Source organism: Phaseolus vulgaris, chromosome 1 (assembly GCF_000499845.2).
Source record: "Phaseolus vulgaris cultivar G19833 chromosome 1, P. vulgaris v2.0, whole genome shotgun sequence".
Lineage (NCBI taxonomy): Eukaryota > Viridiplantae > Streptophyta > Magnoliopsida > Fabales > Fabaceae > Phaseolus > Phaseolus vulgaris.
The window spans coordinates 9,539,236-9,556,173 of NC_023759.2; the positions used below are offsets into that span (position 1 = coordinate 9,539,236).

General features: G+C 33.7%; 1 protein-coding gene across 1 annotated transcript; it reads left to right on the forward strand.

Moving 5' to 3' along the window:
* Positions 1 to 2,929: 2,929 nt before the first annotated feature.
* On the forward strand, positions 2,930 to 8,216 carry LOC137813520 (proteasome subunit beta type-3-A). Its single transcript, XM_068615834.1, has 6 exons — positions 2,930 to 3,221; positions 3,323 to 3,430; positions 4,709 to 4,798; positions 5,420 to 5,504; positions 6,644 to 6,738; positions 7,916 to 8,216. Exons 1-6 carry the CDS (start codon positions 3,034 to 3,036, stop codon positions 7,962 to 7,964), a joined length of 615 nt encoding a protein of 204 aa, XP_068471935.1. The 5' UTR covers positions 2,930 to 3,033; the 3' UTR covers positions 7,965 to 8,216.
* The last annotated feature ends 8,722 nt before the right edge of the window (positions 8,217 to 16,938 follow it).

Below are 16,938 nucleotides of genomic sequence, written 5' to 3' on the forward strand. Positions count from 1 at the left end.
CTTAAACAATTCACCCCCCTCTCGTTTAAGGCCATATATTCTAACAACTTTGAGTTTGCTTGGATCAAGAGAGTGTGGAATAGGATTTTCATCTTGTATTGATTTCAGATCTTTCTGTAACAAGTGTAATCCTTTTGTACTTTGAAGAAACTCTGTGTGTGAAGCTGAGAAGTGTTGTGTGTTCTTGAGGTTGTCAAGATCAGCATTCTTAGTGGTGCTTGTGCTGAGCCAAAGGAAGTGTGTGTCTTGAGGGGATCAAGGTCACTACTTTGGTGGTGTTGTAAGTAATCTAGGGTTGATTGCTTAGTGGATTCCCAATGGTTTCTGAGAAGACTGGATATAGCTCTAGGTATAAGAGTGAACCAGTATAACTCTGTGTGTACAAGCTCTCTATCCCTTGAACTCTTTAATTTCAGTTTATATTGTGAACTGGTATAAACAACCGATTGTTTCTGCGAAACCACTGATTATTTTTCTGGTGCTGTGCTAAATTGCTTTGTGTTTTTGGCAAACTGAATTCCGAATCAAGTTTTCTCGAAGTAATTCCATTCTAGACTTAAAAGTTTGCGAAAACCCTCTTTAAACCATTCACCCCGTCTAGTTTAAAGCCATACATTCTTACAGAAGTGATACAAACCAACTCGACAAAAAGATGACTAAGGACACCACAAACTCTTCACAACTAGGTTAGTCATCTCAACATACAAGACAAGGTCCCACAAAATCTCAGAAGAGCCTTAGCAGAGGGAGAATCAAACATGAACCAAAATATCAATTATTCTTCCTTCTAGTCTTCTTATAAGACAAGTTAAGTAAATAAATTGGGCTCACTTTGAAAATCTTTCTCCTATTTATCTTATTTATCTTGAAAATCTTCTGCATACAACGTGCTTATATTATTAATTAGTCAGAGCTTGATGTTCGAAAGTCAATATTATATGTTTTTGGAAACCCCGCGAGTCTTGTTAGGTGTTTAATTTGGTTATTTTGAATAAAAATATTTGATTTTAAACTCAAGGATATTATCTAGTGAGCAATGCAAGAGATATCTCAATCAATCTTCCTATCAAAGGATTTATTCACCCAGTTTCAGAGAAGATTGTGGTGTGGACTATGTATGATACAACTCATTGTTTCAAATTCTTTCAGCCTGTGTTTGGATCAGGGGTGGCCCTGTAGCGCAGACGGATTATAGGGTGGCCACCCCGTTTGGTTCTGTGGGAGGGAGAGGGTGAGGGTGAGTGGAAATGAGAGTGTTTTTTGGGTCATCTGAAATATGAGGAGAAAGGAGAGTGGAAAGCCACGTAGGATTGGTTGAATGACAATGGTGCCCTTATTCACGTTACACAACATTAACCTCTTTTACTTTGCATTAGAAGCTAATGAAGCAAATACCACATCTGTCTAGCCTTCACACAAAAAGTTGCATTGATATAGGGTGCTTGGAGAGGGTCTTCAGTGAGAATAGAGGTAGGAGAGTGAGTTTGGTAGTTCATGTTTGCCCTGAGTTACGTTTTATTTATTTATTTATTTTTGTTTGAAGCATAATCGATTATTATTAAAAAATAAGGCACTACATAATTGATTATGTAGTTAAAAACAGTTCATAATCGATTACAGTGCTCACATAATCGGTTATTTGAGAATTTTTGGGAACCATAATCGATTATAGGACGTGTGTTATTTTGACCATAATCGATTATGTTAGTTTTTGAACTACAAGCATAATTGATTATGTCTGTGGATAATCGATTATTTGGCTTTTTGAAGGGAAGTGATAATCGATTATGTTCATAGTTTTCCAGATTTATGATTTTTTGATTTTTTTTTAAAATATTTTTTTAGGAACAACTTGACAACTACTTAATATTCATTCTAAATATCTATTTTCTTTTTAAAATATATTCATTTTGTTATTCATAATAATGAAAATCATTATTAAAATTAATTTTATATATATTTGTATATATATATATATATATAACATAACATAATTTAAAAAATCATATATAATATTAAAATTATGTAAATAAATTAACTTAAGTAAAAAATAAATTTAAATTATTAAAATGTTAAATAATAAAATTATACTTAAATTTAAAATTATAATTCATGATTTCTTTTAATTTTACATTTTTTTATTTATAAATGAAACTTAAAATTATTTTAATTAACTAAAATATATGAAAAATGATTAATCATTATTTATTCTTTTTTTTATATACAAGGGTAAATTTGTAATCTTACAAATTTTACTATTCAAAATAATTTATAATATTCTTATAACCATCACATCACTCAAAAATTTCAATAAACTTTCCTCACTCACCCACTTTAACATACCCCAATCCAAACAACCTTTAACTTTCTTCACACTTCCACTCCCCCTCACCCTCAACTTTCCACTCCCCCACACTCTCTAATCCAAACAAAGCCTCAAAGTGGAGAAGAGTATCGGACACCAAATAAAAATGAAGATTATTTTCTTTAATATATCAGATTGAATGTGGAAATCGAATAGTGTGTTTTTTTGTTGTTGTGGTCTTTTTCTTATTTTCTAAAGAAAAACTTAAAAAAAAAAGTTGTGCTTTAAGCAATTAAAATAGGAAGTTAAGAGAAGAGTGAAACTAAGAAAAAAAAATAGAGTTAAAATAATTTTGAAACTAAGAAAAAAAAAGTAGAGTTAAAATAATTTTGAAAGCGGTTAGAAGAAAAAGTTATACAACTAATAATATATCAAAACTACTCAATTATAAAATGACAATAATATTTTATATAATTTTAAAATTTAAAAGACAAAAAAAATAATGAAATATATTAATAAAAATAAAATCGAAAAAAAGTGTAAAAAAAATGTTATAAGTAATTATATATTTTTATAGATTATTATTATTATTTATTTATTTTTTTGGTGGCTTAACCCCAAAGAAATGTGGGATGCTCTTCTTCTTCAAATACAAACACTATTTTACAACTTAGTCACAAACCTAAACCAAGAATCTGCATCATCCTCGCCGGAATCAAATTCAAATCATGTCGATCTTCGAGTACAACGGAAGCGCTGTCGTGGCCATGGTCGGCAAAAACTGCTTCGCCATTGCCAGCGACCGAAGGCTCGGCGTTCAGCTCCAAACCATAGCCACCGATTTCCAACGCATTTTCAGGATTCACGATAAGCTCTTCATCGCTCTCTCTGGCCTCGCCACCGATGCTCAGACTCTGTACCCTTTACTCTCCCTTCTCGATTTCCCAATTCTTTGTTTTCCCCCCGCCAAAATATTCATTTTTTTTACTGTATTTCTTTTCCATTATTTACTTAAAGGAATCAGCGTCTCGTTTTCCGACACAAACTGTATCAGCTTCGTGAAGAGAGGGATATGAAACCGGAGACCTTTGCCAGCTTGGTCTCTGCCTTGCTCTATGAGAAAAGGTAATGTCATTTAGATCTAAGGAAAACAAATTGGTTCTTGATTTCTTTTGAAGGAATATTGATTAAGTTTTGATTTTTTTGGTGTTATTACAAATGGGGTTTTCCTAGTGAAGTCTTATGATTGGAACTTGATTGTGGGTTGTTTGGGTGATTGATTCCCTTGTGTATAAAGTATAGGTACATTGAGGGATATTAAGCGGTTGTAGCCCTAACAAGATTCTTTCTAACACTCCTGGTAATTGGCTTTTGTCAAATAGGAAGTGGAATACATACACTTTGGTTCCTAAAAATATTTTAACTAATAATAGAAAATATTTAAAAGAATGTTGTAAGGGCGTAGTGCTAGTATTTTTCTGATAAATATTCCTTTCTGAACTTAGCTGAGACTGGAGTTTCTTTTGCAAAATACCTGTGTGCAGAAATGCCTACTTGTCTCTAGGAACTTAAACATTCCCTATTATTTGTGGCTTACTTCAGTTTGTTGCACTCTTTCTATATTTTGTGTTCCCTTGAAAACAATATGTTTTTCCATTTTTCCTTCATCCTTCCCGTTTTTACCACTCGAACAGGTTATTTATGAATGGTGACTTGATTTGGCTTGATAATGAGCTAGATTTTGGTCTTAAATAAATAACTAAAAAACAAAGCAGGACCTAACAGGGGTGAAATTTAGTTTGTTTCCTTGTGTACTTGAGCATGTTTTACATACATGAGCTCACTAAGTCATTTGGTTGCATTATGGTTTGGAACTCTCAGATGGGAACTGTAGTGTTAACTCTTGCACACCATTCTGACGGTGAAAGGTTTTTGTGCATGGTAATCTTTTGGAAATTTGTTGATACTCACCATTCTAATGGTGGAGGGCTATCGTAATCAGGAGACTTTGGATTTGGTTGAGACTTATGGTTAAATTGTTTTCTCAATTCCTTGTTTAAAAATAGGTATAATGAGTGTGTCAGTATGCATGTTTGTGTATATGTATGTATGTTTGTGTTTGTATATATCTGAAGACTTGATCTGATATATATGGTGTCCAATTCACAATTCAAAAATTAACTTTGCAATTCATAATTTGAATGTTGACCAATAGCTCATTCTAGGTTGAAGGTAAACCATGGTTAATTTTTGTATTTATTTTTGGCCCCCTCCACATGTTTGTAGACGTAGTTACAACAAATCACAGTAAACTATAAGATTCATAAGTTTCTTGTTATGTTAAATTGTTAATAAACTTTAATTTATTATAGTGAAGACAAGTTTGCATCTTTTGCTTTTCAGGTTTGGTCCATATTTTTGCCAGCCTGTAATTGCTGGATTAGGGGATGATGACAAACCATTCATCTGCACAATGGATTGTATTGGGGCAAAGTAAGTTAAATTTTTGTACACTACTGTCCATATTTTCTTGTAGAGGGATGTTGCTGGTACGTGTAAAAACTTGCAAATGTTAGTAATATGTAGTATAAATGTATAATGCAATGTATCATTTACATTTGTGAGTAATGGTTTGCATTTTTTTGTTCATTCGGAACAATTTTGCTGACCTTTATTAATTCTGGCTATTCCTCCAACTACTTGGAAATCAGACATGATCTGATTTTAGAAATCTTTTGTTCTTCCATGTTCAATTGCCTAAAAGTTGGTGATTTTCTATGCTATGATACAAAACAATTAAGAGTAATTAGGGGCTTGTTTACTTCTGTTAGCATTTTCTATTTTTTATTTTTTAATTACAAAATTTTGTTTTCAATCCGTTTTCAAAGATTAGTATAGGTACAGATAAAACCAATGAAAAGTTATTTTTAGTGTTTCCTATGGGAAGACAAGAATTGAATTGAAAACAAGGTTATAGTTTTATAATTAAAAATGGAAAACAGGAAACGAAACTGGAAGTAAACAGGCTTTAATTAAATAATCTTAATAAGTTTGTATGTTGTCATATCAGCTGCATGCATGTAATGGTTTATCTCACAATTTTCTTGTATACAGGGAGCTTGCGAAAGATTTTGTTGTTTCTGGCACTGCATCCGAGTCTCTGTATGGTGCTTGTGAGTCGATGTTTAAGCCTGACATGGTTGGTCACTGAGATTAACTTGTTTTCTGTCTTTCAGATAACTCTTTAATGTGATTATGCAAATCAATATAGTCTTGTTTTACCTTACTTTCACATGGATAATTTATTTCAGTCAACCCAGAATACAATCTATTTATGTCTACTCTTGTTGACAACATTATTCTTGTTAGGGTTGTTCTTGAGTCAGTTTGAATCGAGTCGGAGAGAAAAAGAAATTCAAACCAAAATTTCATTAGTTTGGGTTTTTTCAACAAAAGAAAAAGATCAAAATCTGAACGAAACCAATAAAATCAAGAACAGGTTTGTTGTATTCACAGATCAATTGGATCTAATTATATGCAAATATACCAAATTCTATTTTGAGAAAAAGAAAAAGAACTTAATTTTGCCCATAAGTTTGTACGTAGTTTTATCATGAAAGAGATAAACAATTTTTTTATAGTAATTGACTTACACCAATTAAATAATAGAAAAAAATATAAAAGAAATTATATAATTTTATCATAAAACTTTATATACAATAACTAATAATGAAAAAAAGACATCAATGGTTTGGTTTGGGTTCATTGGATTTGTAAATCATAAATTGATACCCCAAACTAATCATTGGATTTGATTGGTCCGGTTTGGGTTAGATCCATTTTATCTAAAAGTCCATAACTCAATTTAATTGGTTTGGTTTGGATAATGAGGATGATCCAAACAGATGAACATCACCAATTCATCTACAGATGATTAATCAAATCATCATGGGTTTTATTTAAGGCCTAAAAAGTTTGATTAATTATTGTGAAAGTAATTTCATGAGATATCTTGTTTGGTATGGGAGGAAGTTTGTATAATATTGCAAATGCTGGGACATATATTGGGTTACCAAACTTCAACATTAGTGAAACGTCTAATAACTATGAGGTTGTTGGATGGATACAAGATGTTTTATGGTGTGTTAGTCTAGGATTCAAATAGAAGATACAAGTAATGCTTTGATATTGCCTTGATTTTTCAGTTTGGTTTCAGTATCAAAGTTTTCCACTGTCATACTTGTGATTTAAATGCAAACGTTGTAATAATAATTTTTCAATGTTTGTGAAAGAGAAGCAGCTTATGTTTTTTCTGCTTGGTTTCTGATCTTTACACAGGAACCAGAGGAGTTGTTTGAGACCATCTCCCAAGCACTGCTATCTTCCGTAGATCGTGATTGTTTAAGTGGTTGGGGAGGACATGTCTATGTTGTGTAAGTTTACAAATTCTAATTCTCTTAGTAATTTGGTGTATATGCTGTTATTGTCAATTTCTGTGTCAGTACTAGCACATTTATTTTATATGCACTTGTCCATGTAACAAGTGACCGGGACTAAGTTGTGACTTATGCATGTGCATGAAATAATTTGACAAGAAGGCAAGATAAAACACATCCTGAGTAGGGAACTTCCTCTGGCTATTTAGTTATGGTTGATTTTTATGGATTGTATTTAGAACCTTGGGAGAGAATCCAGAGCCATATAAACCCTTACTATAATCTCATACTTCCAATGTTGGACTTAAGCCCTGGCACCGATGCAGCTGGCTGTGCACTAGTTCTTTGAGTAGTTCTGCTTGGCATATACTGCAATAGTCAGCCTCACCACCCATGCATCTCGTCTGCAGCCAAGAGACATGGTGGAAGGTGCGGATACCAATTTAATAGGCACAAACAGACTTGACAAAGAATATAGAATTGAACTTGAATTTTTGACAAAACTAAAACTCTGTAATGTTGGTGCCAAGGCAAAAGAAATATTAAATTGACTACAATGTCTTGAGAAAATTCTTAGAAAGTGGGTGTAGGCATAACTCATCCCTACAAAACTGACTTGTAATATAATTTTATTATATTTAATCGATGTGAGATTTCTACCCAGAGTCTCCTTGCAGAAATGGAGAGTAAAATGATACTCTACCAATGGCAATACATCTATATATTTAGTCCATGTGAGATTTCTACCAAGAGTCTCCTTGCAGAAACGGAGAGTGAAATGATACTCTCACCAATGGCATACATCTCTCTTTCCTTTTGTCGTATCTCCCTCCTCTACTACCCTATTGCCAGCTGCCATTATTTAGTTCTTCCTCTCCCATTTTTCTTTCCTCCACCTGTATTTTTCTCACATATACTCAGCTTTTGCTCCATAGATCCAATATTCACAATACCCCTTCCTTTCTACCTTTCCTCCTTTCAGATTGCTATAGCCTATAGTAATCACTTTGAAAGACAAACTTGCAATACTTTATTTGTTCCCCAAAATATGCGGAACATCCTGTTTATTTAACTTCTATGTTTTTTCCTCCTTTAAATTAGGACATTTGAGTTTGATTTTATGCCTGTTAATTTATTGGAAGGGCTTATTCGTATGTTGACTTGTCTTATGCAGTACACCAACTGAAGTAAAGGAAAGGCTTTTGAAGGGAAGGATGGATTAACTTTGTAAGCCAACTGGGTTTCTGTTTGGTTTGGAGCTGAATTGCATGGCATTTACCATCCTTTGTTGTAGGGTGTACCTTGTTATTGTGGCTTTTGGTTAAAATGTACCCTAAAGTTTTTTTTATAGACGGTCTCACTAGTTCTATATTTTAGATTACCAGTGAAAGGAGATTCTTGAGTCGGCCATGTTGTGAATTCTATTGGAATGTGTTTCAGGGCAGACAGGGTTGAATGATACAAGAATTGCCTCATCTATTTGTCTCCCGTTTATGTTTTATTCTGCCAGTGTCCTAGTGATTATTTTTCCTAGAAGAGATTCTTTTAAGAATTTCTCTCTAGAAGTTATTAAAAGGTGATCACTTGCTTAAACTTTGGTCTAATATCTCAACAATAAAAACGAAAATTTTCCACTGCTCGTCAATTTTGTTGTAATAAAATCGATTTTGCTTGCATGCATTTCCTCAAATGGGTCCAAGAAGTTTGGTTAGGATATCTTAGAGAAAATTATTAGGGGCACCCCATCAATTTTGAACTTGCACGCCATTATAACTGACAAATATGTGCTTGAGGGTTTATAATTAAAAAGTAAGTTTTCCATTTCCTCCTTCCTTTAATCGTTTTACTGGTCTGGTGGTTGGCTTGTGTGATTTGCCCTGTGTTTGCTGCGTATTTAGGATCATTGTGTTTGGTTGCTGATTTGATACATTCGTCGTTGAAATGTTTGCATTGTGTTTGGTTGCTGACTTGATACATAGTTCGTCGTTGAAATGTTTGCTTCGCATATAGGATCTGTGTTTGGTTGGTGATTCGTACTTGTTTCAGATGGTTTCCTGTGATGATTGACACCTATTTTATTTATAGTTCTTCGTTGAAGAAAGTAGTTTTACATTTTTTTTACTTTCTAAAAGAGGTATCTGTAATTTTTCCGGATTCTGGAATAGGGTGGATAGGATGACTTCTGGAATTAGGATTTCTGAATATGTTTCCAGAATAGGCTTTTTGGAACATATTCTGTTTTTGAATTTTGATGGTTTATTCTTCTTGCTGAATGTAAACATAAGCTTATGTTGCTTTTTTTAGCAGGTAAGTTTATTGACCTAATTTGAAAGAAAATAGGGTGCAGGACTGGTATGATGTAGGAAGAATTTGCCAACATTCAATTTAAACATAGTTGGATTCCCTTAGCTTTCCTATCATGGTAATGCTCATCGAGTCTGAATATGGAGATGTGTCTCTAACTCTGATAGTTTTTGATTAATAATAAATTAAAATAATTTCAGCGTTAACTGTAAAATGCTAGATTCTCTAATATCAAAGAGATGATAATTAAGTTGTTTTTCAATAAATTCACTAGTGAAACTAGTGAATTAGTGTTCATAACCTATATGCAAATAGTAAAATTAATACTAACGGTAAAGAGAAAATAGGTTTGTGGAAGTTTAACAGAAAAATAAAATAGATGATTAAAAAACAATTAAAAGAAACAGGTTAACTTTTAAGCTTTTCTAGCAATGAGTTGTTTATCATTTATTCAATCTTCTAAATAAAATTGAATTGATCTAATATGCGTCAACTAAAGACAATCAAAACTAATTAATGGTCCATGCATCTACTCATAAAGGTTTTAATCTTTTACTTCTTGAATCAAATGTCAAAATCTTTTACTTCTTGAATCAAATGTCAAAATGATTGTTAAAAAACTAAACAAGAGTTTAATTAAAGATAGAATTGAATTCAAAAACAATTTCTAAAACAACAATTAAACTTAGAAATACCAGACATTTAACATTTAACACAGTAAAATATTGAAGAACAAAACTGTAAATGCACAAAACCTTTGAATTTATTGTGAAATTAAAAGAGAATCCACCAAAAAGAGTTTAACCTTCCATACGAAGATAAACAAAAGAATTACAATAAATAAAATAAAGAAAATTTGGAACATTGCTGTGTTAAACTCTAAAGTTTGATGATTTTTCCTTGAAGCTTGTATCCTTTTATAAGTTTTTTTTTTCTCCAAGGATCTTGAAATAATATTTCGTCTTTCTCAATTTTCAACTTTTCAGAATTCTTGAATTTTGCAAAGGATTTGCTTCCAATTTTTTTTCCTGAGATATTTTAAATTTTATTATTTAATTCTTCTACTCAAATTTTGTTTCTCATTTTTATTCAAAGAAGCAACTTGGAATTTTGCATGATTTGGTCCACTCATAGTGGTAAATGCTTCGTTTAGATCGTTTATTAGATATTTCTTTTAGACTTCTACTCCCTATAACCACTAGATCATCTACTCTGGCTAAAACCAAAAAAATAGCAAAAATAAAAATTAAGGACAAAATAAAGTCAATTAGATGAATCGTACTTAAATTAATGGATTTATACATGATTTTTGTCCAAGACTATGATTAAAGCTATTAGTGTGAGTAAATCTATGCCTATCAAATACTCCACACTTATCCTTTTGCACTCATGGACAAAAAACTTTATGAACTCACAACAGATTAAAGGAATACAATGCTCTCAAATGATGAAAAATCATACCAGATTCCTAGAATGCATAGTAGCAAGCATGATATAATTTCAAGAAATCAAAGAATCAAGACAAATGTGAATAAAATTATTATATTTTAATACTTAGCAGGTAATTGGAATCAAATGATGAATCAAGAATGATATAACTTTTGCTTGACGTCTAATTGTCAAGTGTTCAAGTTTGTATTTACACTCAACACTCATGGACACAAACACTACCATATGCTTAGCATGGATCTAATGTTCACACTAATTGATAAACATGCAATCAGAGAGATCAAAAGGATTTCATAAGGAATGTAATAGGATGAAAGTAAATGTAAGTAAAATAGGAAAAAAAGGCTTAAAAACCTAAAGAAAAAAATAGAGGACCAATGGAGGATAGGTCCAAAAACAAGTGTAATTATGACAATTTAACTCCTCTCTTTATTTTAAGATATCATTTTTCTATTGCTTTTCTCATGTAGTAGACGGTCTAACCAGTGTATCCGACGGTCTAACCAGTGTATAAGACAGTCTAAGTTTATCAGACGGTCTAATCTTATCTTCTTTATGTGATTTTCTTTTTGTTGTTTTATTCTTTTTTTCTTTCTTTTCTTTTCTTTTCTTTTTCGGTATTGAGGAGTTTGTTAGAAACTTCTAGATATGTTAGATACTTCTATATATGATTAGATATTTCTCTTTATGTAATGGGCCTAACCTATATTTTTTGCATGATTATTTTCTATGTAAATATAACCTCATGTGCTTATTAGACAAAATAGATTTATCCTATTTTTCTGTTCCTTTATTTTAATATGGTATTTAGACTTAGGGTAAAATCTCCGACTTCCCAATTGTTCATTGGATTTTTTTGCTGCTGCTACCGCTCTATCATTGGCGGTGCTTCACATTGATAGGATTGCCTCATTGTCCTCATTCTGGATTTAGCCTTGTCTTGTTGATCAGAGCTCGTTTTATTTTTAGGTTTTTTCTCTCTACCATGCGATTGTTCCCTCTCATCTTTATCTGTGGTCTCTTTTGTTGTAGTTTTCCTAACTGCTCCCTTATCTATTATGGGCACTTTTCATCTGGTACTCCTTCATCTGACATCTCAGAACAACCTAATATTTTCAATGAATTTCTCAAATGGTATGAGGATTGTCAAATCTCTAATCCCACTTCTTCTATTATGATACAACCCAATTAGCCAAGAAGATGACCAAAGACATAAGAAGCATTTCACACTTTGATTAGTCATCTTAGCTTACAAGACAAGGCCCTACCAAATATTGTAAGGACCTCAGCAGAAGAAGAATTGGGCATAGACCAGAGCATCAAATGTTCTTTCTTCTGGTCTTCTTACAAGAAAAAAATGTTTGTAAATAAATTGGGCTCACTTTGGGGTTTCCAAATAGAAGAATAAACTAGAGTAGGGTGTATTTAGTAATTTGAGTAGGGTGTGCTTAGTAATTTGGGCTTGTGCCAAGCCCACCTTTCATGACAAGTGTTTCTAGGTTTAGGGTTTCTTTGACCTACCTTCTAGAAGGCTTCTCACAAATGACACCCCTACTGATATGAATGCAATAACAAGAATACATGATTCTTTGACATTCTTAGGAGCAACTTGAGTTGGTCATGAATTGACACTTTACTTAAAATTGGATCAATGTTCTAATTCAAGAACTCACCAAGACTTTGCACCGAACCAATGCTCACATGGAAGTCCATATATTGTCAAATGGAATCAAGCAACAAGAATTGAAGAACAACAATTGAAAACTGAACAGAATTGAAAGATATAACTACTGCACCGAACAGAAATTGAAGACTAAGCTAGAAAACACAAATTTAAACGGTGAAAAAAGGATGAAGAACACTACACATTGTAAACTACCGATTGAAAATGCAAGAGATGAAAGAATGAACACTTATGGAATGAAGCTTGCTGGATTTGAGACTTTGTAACTGCATTCACGCCACTTGGAGTCTTGTTCTAAGATAAGTGAAAGGTTGCCGCCACTTGAAGCTCACCATTGGCACACAAGATAAGGCAAAGGAAGAAGAAGACAACAAGACTCACAATTTCTCTCTAAACTTGAGTATAGTTTCTCTACTTCTAATTTCCAAATGTGATTTGTACAAGGGTAGCACCTTTATTTATAGCCTATAAGGTGCTGAAATGCTAAGCTAATCAAATGCAAATGTGCCCCTAAATGACACTCAAATTCGGCGCCAACTAATGCATGAAGGAAGTGTGACTTTCCTTCCTAGTTTGGCACCTCCTAACTCATATCTACACTCCCCCTAGCATCCCTTACTAATTTCACATCTATTTATTAATATCCGCACCCCTACTCTACACAATAGAAATAAGAAGAGTCATCTTTTGATACTCTTGTCCCAAAGCTCTTGCCATGCTCCTAGTGATTCGTTGGGCTTGGGCCCCTTGTTGGGCTTGGGCTTCATGGGCTTGAGCGTCCTCTACTTGGTTTCCATCATACTCCCCGGTTTGGAGAGAATTCGTCCACGAATTTGGGAAACCTGCATCAAAAGGAGTGAGATCAGTAATATTGAAAGAATTACTACCAAGATAAGTATTAGGCATATCTAACTCATAGGCATTATCATTAATCCTCTTGATGACTTGGAAAGGACCATCACCACGAGGCATAAGTTTGGACTTCCTTAGAGAAGGAAATCTATCCTTTCTCAAATGAAGCCAAACCCAATCGCCGGGTTCAAAGATTAATGCCTTTCTCCTTTGGTTGGCAGTGTCACCATACTTACCAACTTTCTTCTCAATTTGTAACTTGATGCGGTTATGCAAATCCTTAATAAAAGAAGCCTTTTCAAAACCGTCCTTGCATAGAACCTCATCAAGTACAGGAATGGGAAGAAGATCTAGAGGCGTGAGGGGATTAAACCCATAAACAACCTCAAAAGGAGAATGGTTAGTGGTAGAATTTACTACCCTATTATAAGCAAACTCAACATGAGGTAGTAAATCCTCCCAAGCCCCTTAGATTCCCGGAAATAAAGCATCGCAATAATTGACCCAAAGTTCTATTAACCACTTCAGTTTGACCATTAGTTTGAGGGTGGCAAGTAGTAGAAAAAAGAAGTTTTGTGCCAAGTTTCCCCCATAAGGTCCTCCAAAAGTGACTTAAGAACTTGGAATCCCTATTGGATACTATACTTCTAGGAAGTCCATGTAAACGAACAACTACCTTGAAGAAGAGATTTGCAATATGGCATGCATCATCCACTTTGTGGCATGGAATAAAATGAGCCATTTTAGAAAAACGGTCCACTACCACAAAGATGGAATCCTTACCCTTCGATGTCTTGGGAAGTCCTAAGATAAAATCCATAGAAATATCAACCCAAGGCATTGTAGGGATAGGAAGAGGGGTATATAAACCATGGGGTTGGACCTTAGATTTAGCCTTCCTACATGCTATACATTTATCACAGAAGCTATGTACGGATTTGCGCATGTGAGGCCAAAAGAAATGTTCATGCAATGTTTCTAAAGTCTTAGCTACCCCAAAATGTCCCATAAGCCCACCCTCATGAGCCTCTCTAACAAGAGATTGTCTTATGGATCCTTGGGGAACACAAAGTCTTTTTCCTTTGAAAAGAAAACCATTATGTAAGAAAAAGTCTTTGTGACCTCCCTTAGAACACTCTTGATAGATTAGAGAGAAATCTAAGTCATCATGATAAAGTTCCTTTATGTGATCAAATCCTAAATATTGAACATTCAAAACATTTAACAAGGTATATCTTCTTGAAAGAGCATCGGCAACCACATTAATTTTACCTTGTTTATGTTTGATCACATAAGGAAATTGCTCAATAAACTCCACCCACTTAGCATGTTTCTTCTTAAGCTTGCTTTGGCTTTTCAAATATTTAAGGGACTCATGATCACTATGGATCACAAATTCCTTTGGAAAAAGATAGTGTTGCCAATTTTGCAAAGCTCTAACAAGAGCATAAAGCTCTTTATCATAAGTGGAGTAATTGAGATGACTCCCTTTGAGTTTCTCACTAAAATAAGCTATGGGGTGTCCTTCTTGAAGGAGAACGACCCCAATGCCTATATTAGAGGCATCACATTCTATTTCAAATGTCTTAGCAAAGTTAGGAAGGGCTAGAATGGGGGCTTTAGTCAATTTATCTTTCAAAGTTTGAAAAGCGTTTTCTTGCTCTTGTCCCCACTTAAAAACCACATCCTTCTTTACTATGGCATTTAAAGGTGCGGCAATTGTACTAAAGTCTTTCACAAACCGCCTATAAAAACTAGCAAGTCCATGAAAACTTCGTACTTCATTGACATTGGTGGGTGTAGGCCAATGTTGAATTGCTGCAACCTTTGTTTGATCTACATGCACCCCTTTATGACTTACCACAAACCCTAGGAAGTCTATATGATCTAATGCAAAGAAACATCTAGCATGATTAGCATATAATTTCTCCTTCCTAAGAGTTTCTAATACTTGTCTAACATGTGACTCATGATCTTCCAAAGACAAGCTATATATAAGAATATCATCAAAGTAAACCACAACAAACTTGCCAATGAATGCTCTTAAGACATGATGCATGAGTCGCATGAAGGTACTAAGAGCATTAGTCAAGCCAAAAGGCATGACCCCAACCACTCATATAAACCAAATTTGGTCTTAAAAGCGGTTTTCCATTCATCACCATGTTTAATTCGAATTTGATTGTAACCACTCTTAAGATCAATTTTGGAAAATATTTTAGACCCATGTAATTCATCCAACAAGTCATCTAACCTAGGAATGGGATGCCTATATTTGATGGTAATGTTATTTATAGCGCGACAATCCGTACACATCCTCCATGTCCCATCTTTTTTGGGAACAAGTATGACAGGCATAACACATGGGCTCATGCTATCTTGTACCCACCCCTTAGCTAATAAATCCTCAACTTGTTGTTGAATTTCTTTGGCCTCTTGGGGATTGGTCCTATATGCAGGGCGATTTGGTAAAGAAACCACGGGCATGAAGTCTATTTGGTGTTCAATCCCTCTTAGAGGTGGTAAGCCTTTAGGAGGATCTTGAAACACATCTTCATATTCCTTTACCAAATTTTCCAAACATGTGAGACTATCCTTAGCCGACTCACATTCAATAGTTCTAGGAATAGCTAAAAAAATAGGCCTTTGAGTAACTATTACCTTTTTAACTTGTTGGGTAGACATGAGAAGGCTTCTCTTGGAACTTTTTTTATCATTTTCTTTCTCTCTCTTTTCTCTCATTTTGACTTGGTCCTCATGCACTTCCTTTGGAGAGAGAGACTTAAGAATGACTTTGTGCCCATGGAAGTTAAAAGAAATTTTTTTGGTAAAGCCATCATGAAAAAATTTTCTATCAAACTGCCATGGCCTACCTAAAAGAATATGAGTAGTTTCCATTGGAACAACATCACACAAGACCTCATCTTTATATTTACCAATGGAAAATGTAATGAGGACTTGCTTGTTTACCACTAGCTCACCAACCTCACTTAACCATTGTAACTTGTAGGGCTAGGACGGTACATGAATACTTTAAAGACTTAGAAACTACTTTGACTAAAATTAATATGCATGATAGTGAAGAGTCAAAGATAGCTAGGTTTGTGAGTGGTTTGAGGAGAGAAATTCAATATATTGTAGAGTTATATGAGTACTCTTCTTTAGAGAAAGTGGTTCACCTAGCCATCAAGGTGGAATCACAACTTTTGAAGAAAACAAATTTCAAAAATACCCATAATGATGGCTTCTACAAATCTTTATGGAAGGATAAAAACAAAATTTCTGCAAAATATTTTCTTTCCAATTTTTCAAAAGAAACCACTTCTCACCATATAGTTTCTAAAGAAAAACCTTCCACCTCTACTAATAAGTCACCCACCAAAACCTCAAGTACCAAATGTTTTAAATGTTTAGGTTTTGGGCACATAGTTGTCAACTATCCAACCAAAAGAACCATGATGGTAAACGAGGTAAATAAAGACCAAATAAAAATGAAACAAAAACACAGAAATGAAAAAGATGACGAAAATAACAAAACAGGGCTCATCACCTCACTAAACATGGTGAAAACCGTAATGTTGATCCGTCAAAAAATAAAAATTGTCGGCTCACTTCGGTATTTTCCTTCCTTCTCTTATTTATCTATTCATAACTCTAATTACATGCAACATTTGTTAGAGAAATGTGGGAATATTTTTCAAAATCTTTCTAAAGGTTTACACCTTATAAGAAGTTTTTTCACACCAAATTCCCTTGGATCCTACACGTTATCTACAAACATTACATGTAACTAGAATCATTCCATCCAAACTCCGAAAAATCAATGAACATAAATTTGCTTCACAACTCATATATAAATCAAGTGAACAAAGTAACTATTTTATTTGTAGAAGTTCTAAATTCGAGGT

Excerpts from the sequence above, each read along its gene's own strand:
- LOC137813520 (XM_068615834.1), top strand. The coding sequence starts at position 3,034 with ATGTCGATCTTCGAGTACAACGGAAGCGCTGTCGTGGCCATGGTCGGC. Across the intron at positions 3,222-3,322 it reads GCCACCGATGCTCAGACTCT|GAATCAGCGTCTCGTTTTCC; the intron begins GTACCCTTTACT and ends ATTTACTTAAAG. Across the intron at positions 5,505-6,643 it reads CGATGTTTAAGCCTGACATG|GAACCAGAGGAGTTGTTTGA; the intron begins GTTGGTCACTGA and ends ATCTTTACACAG.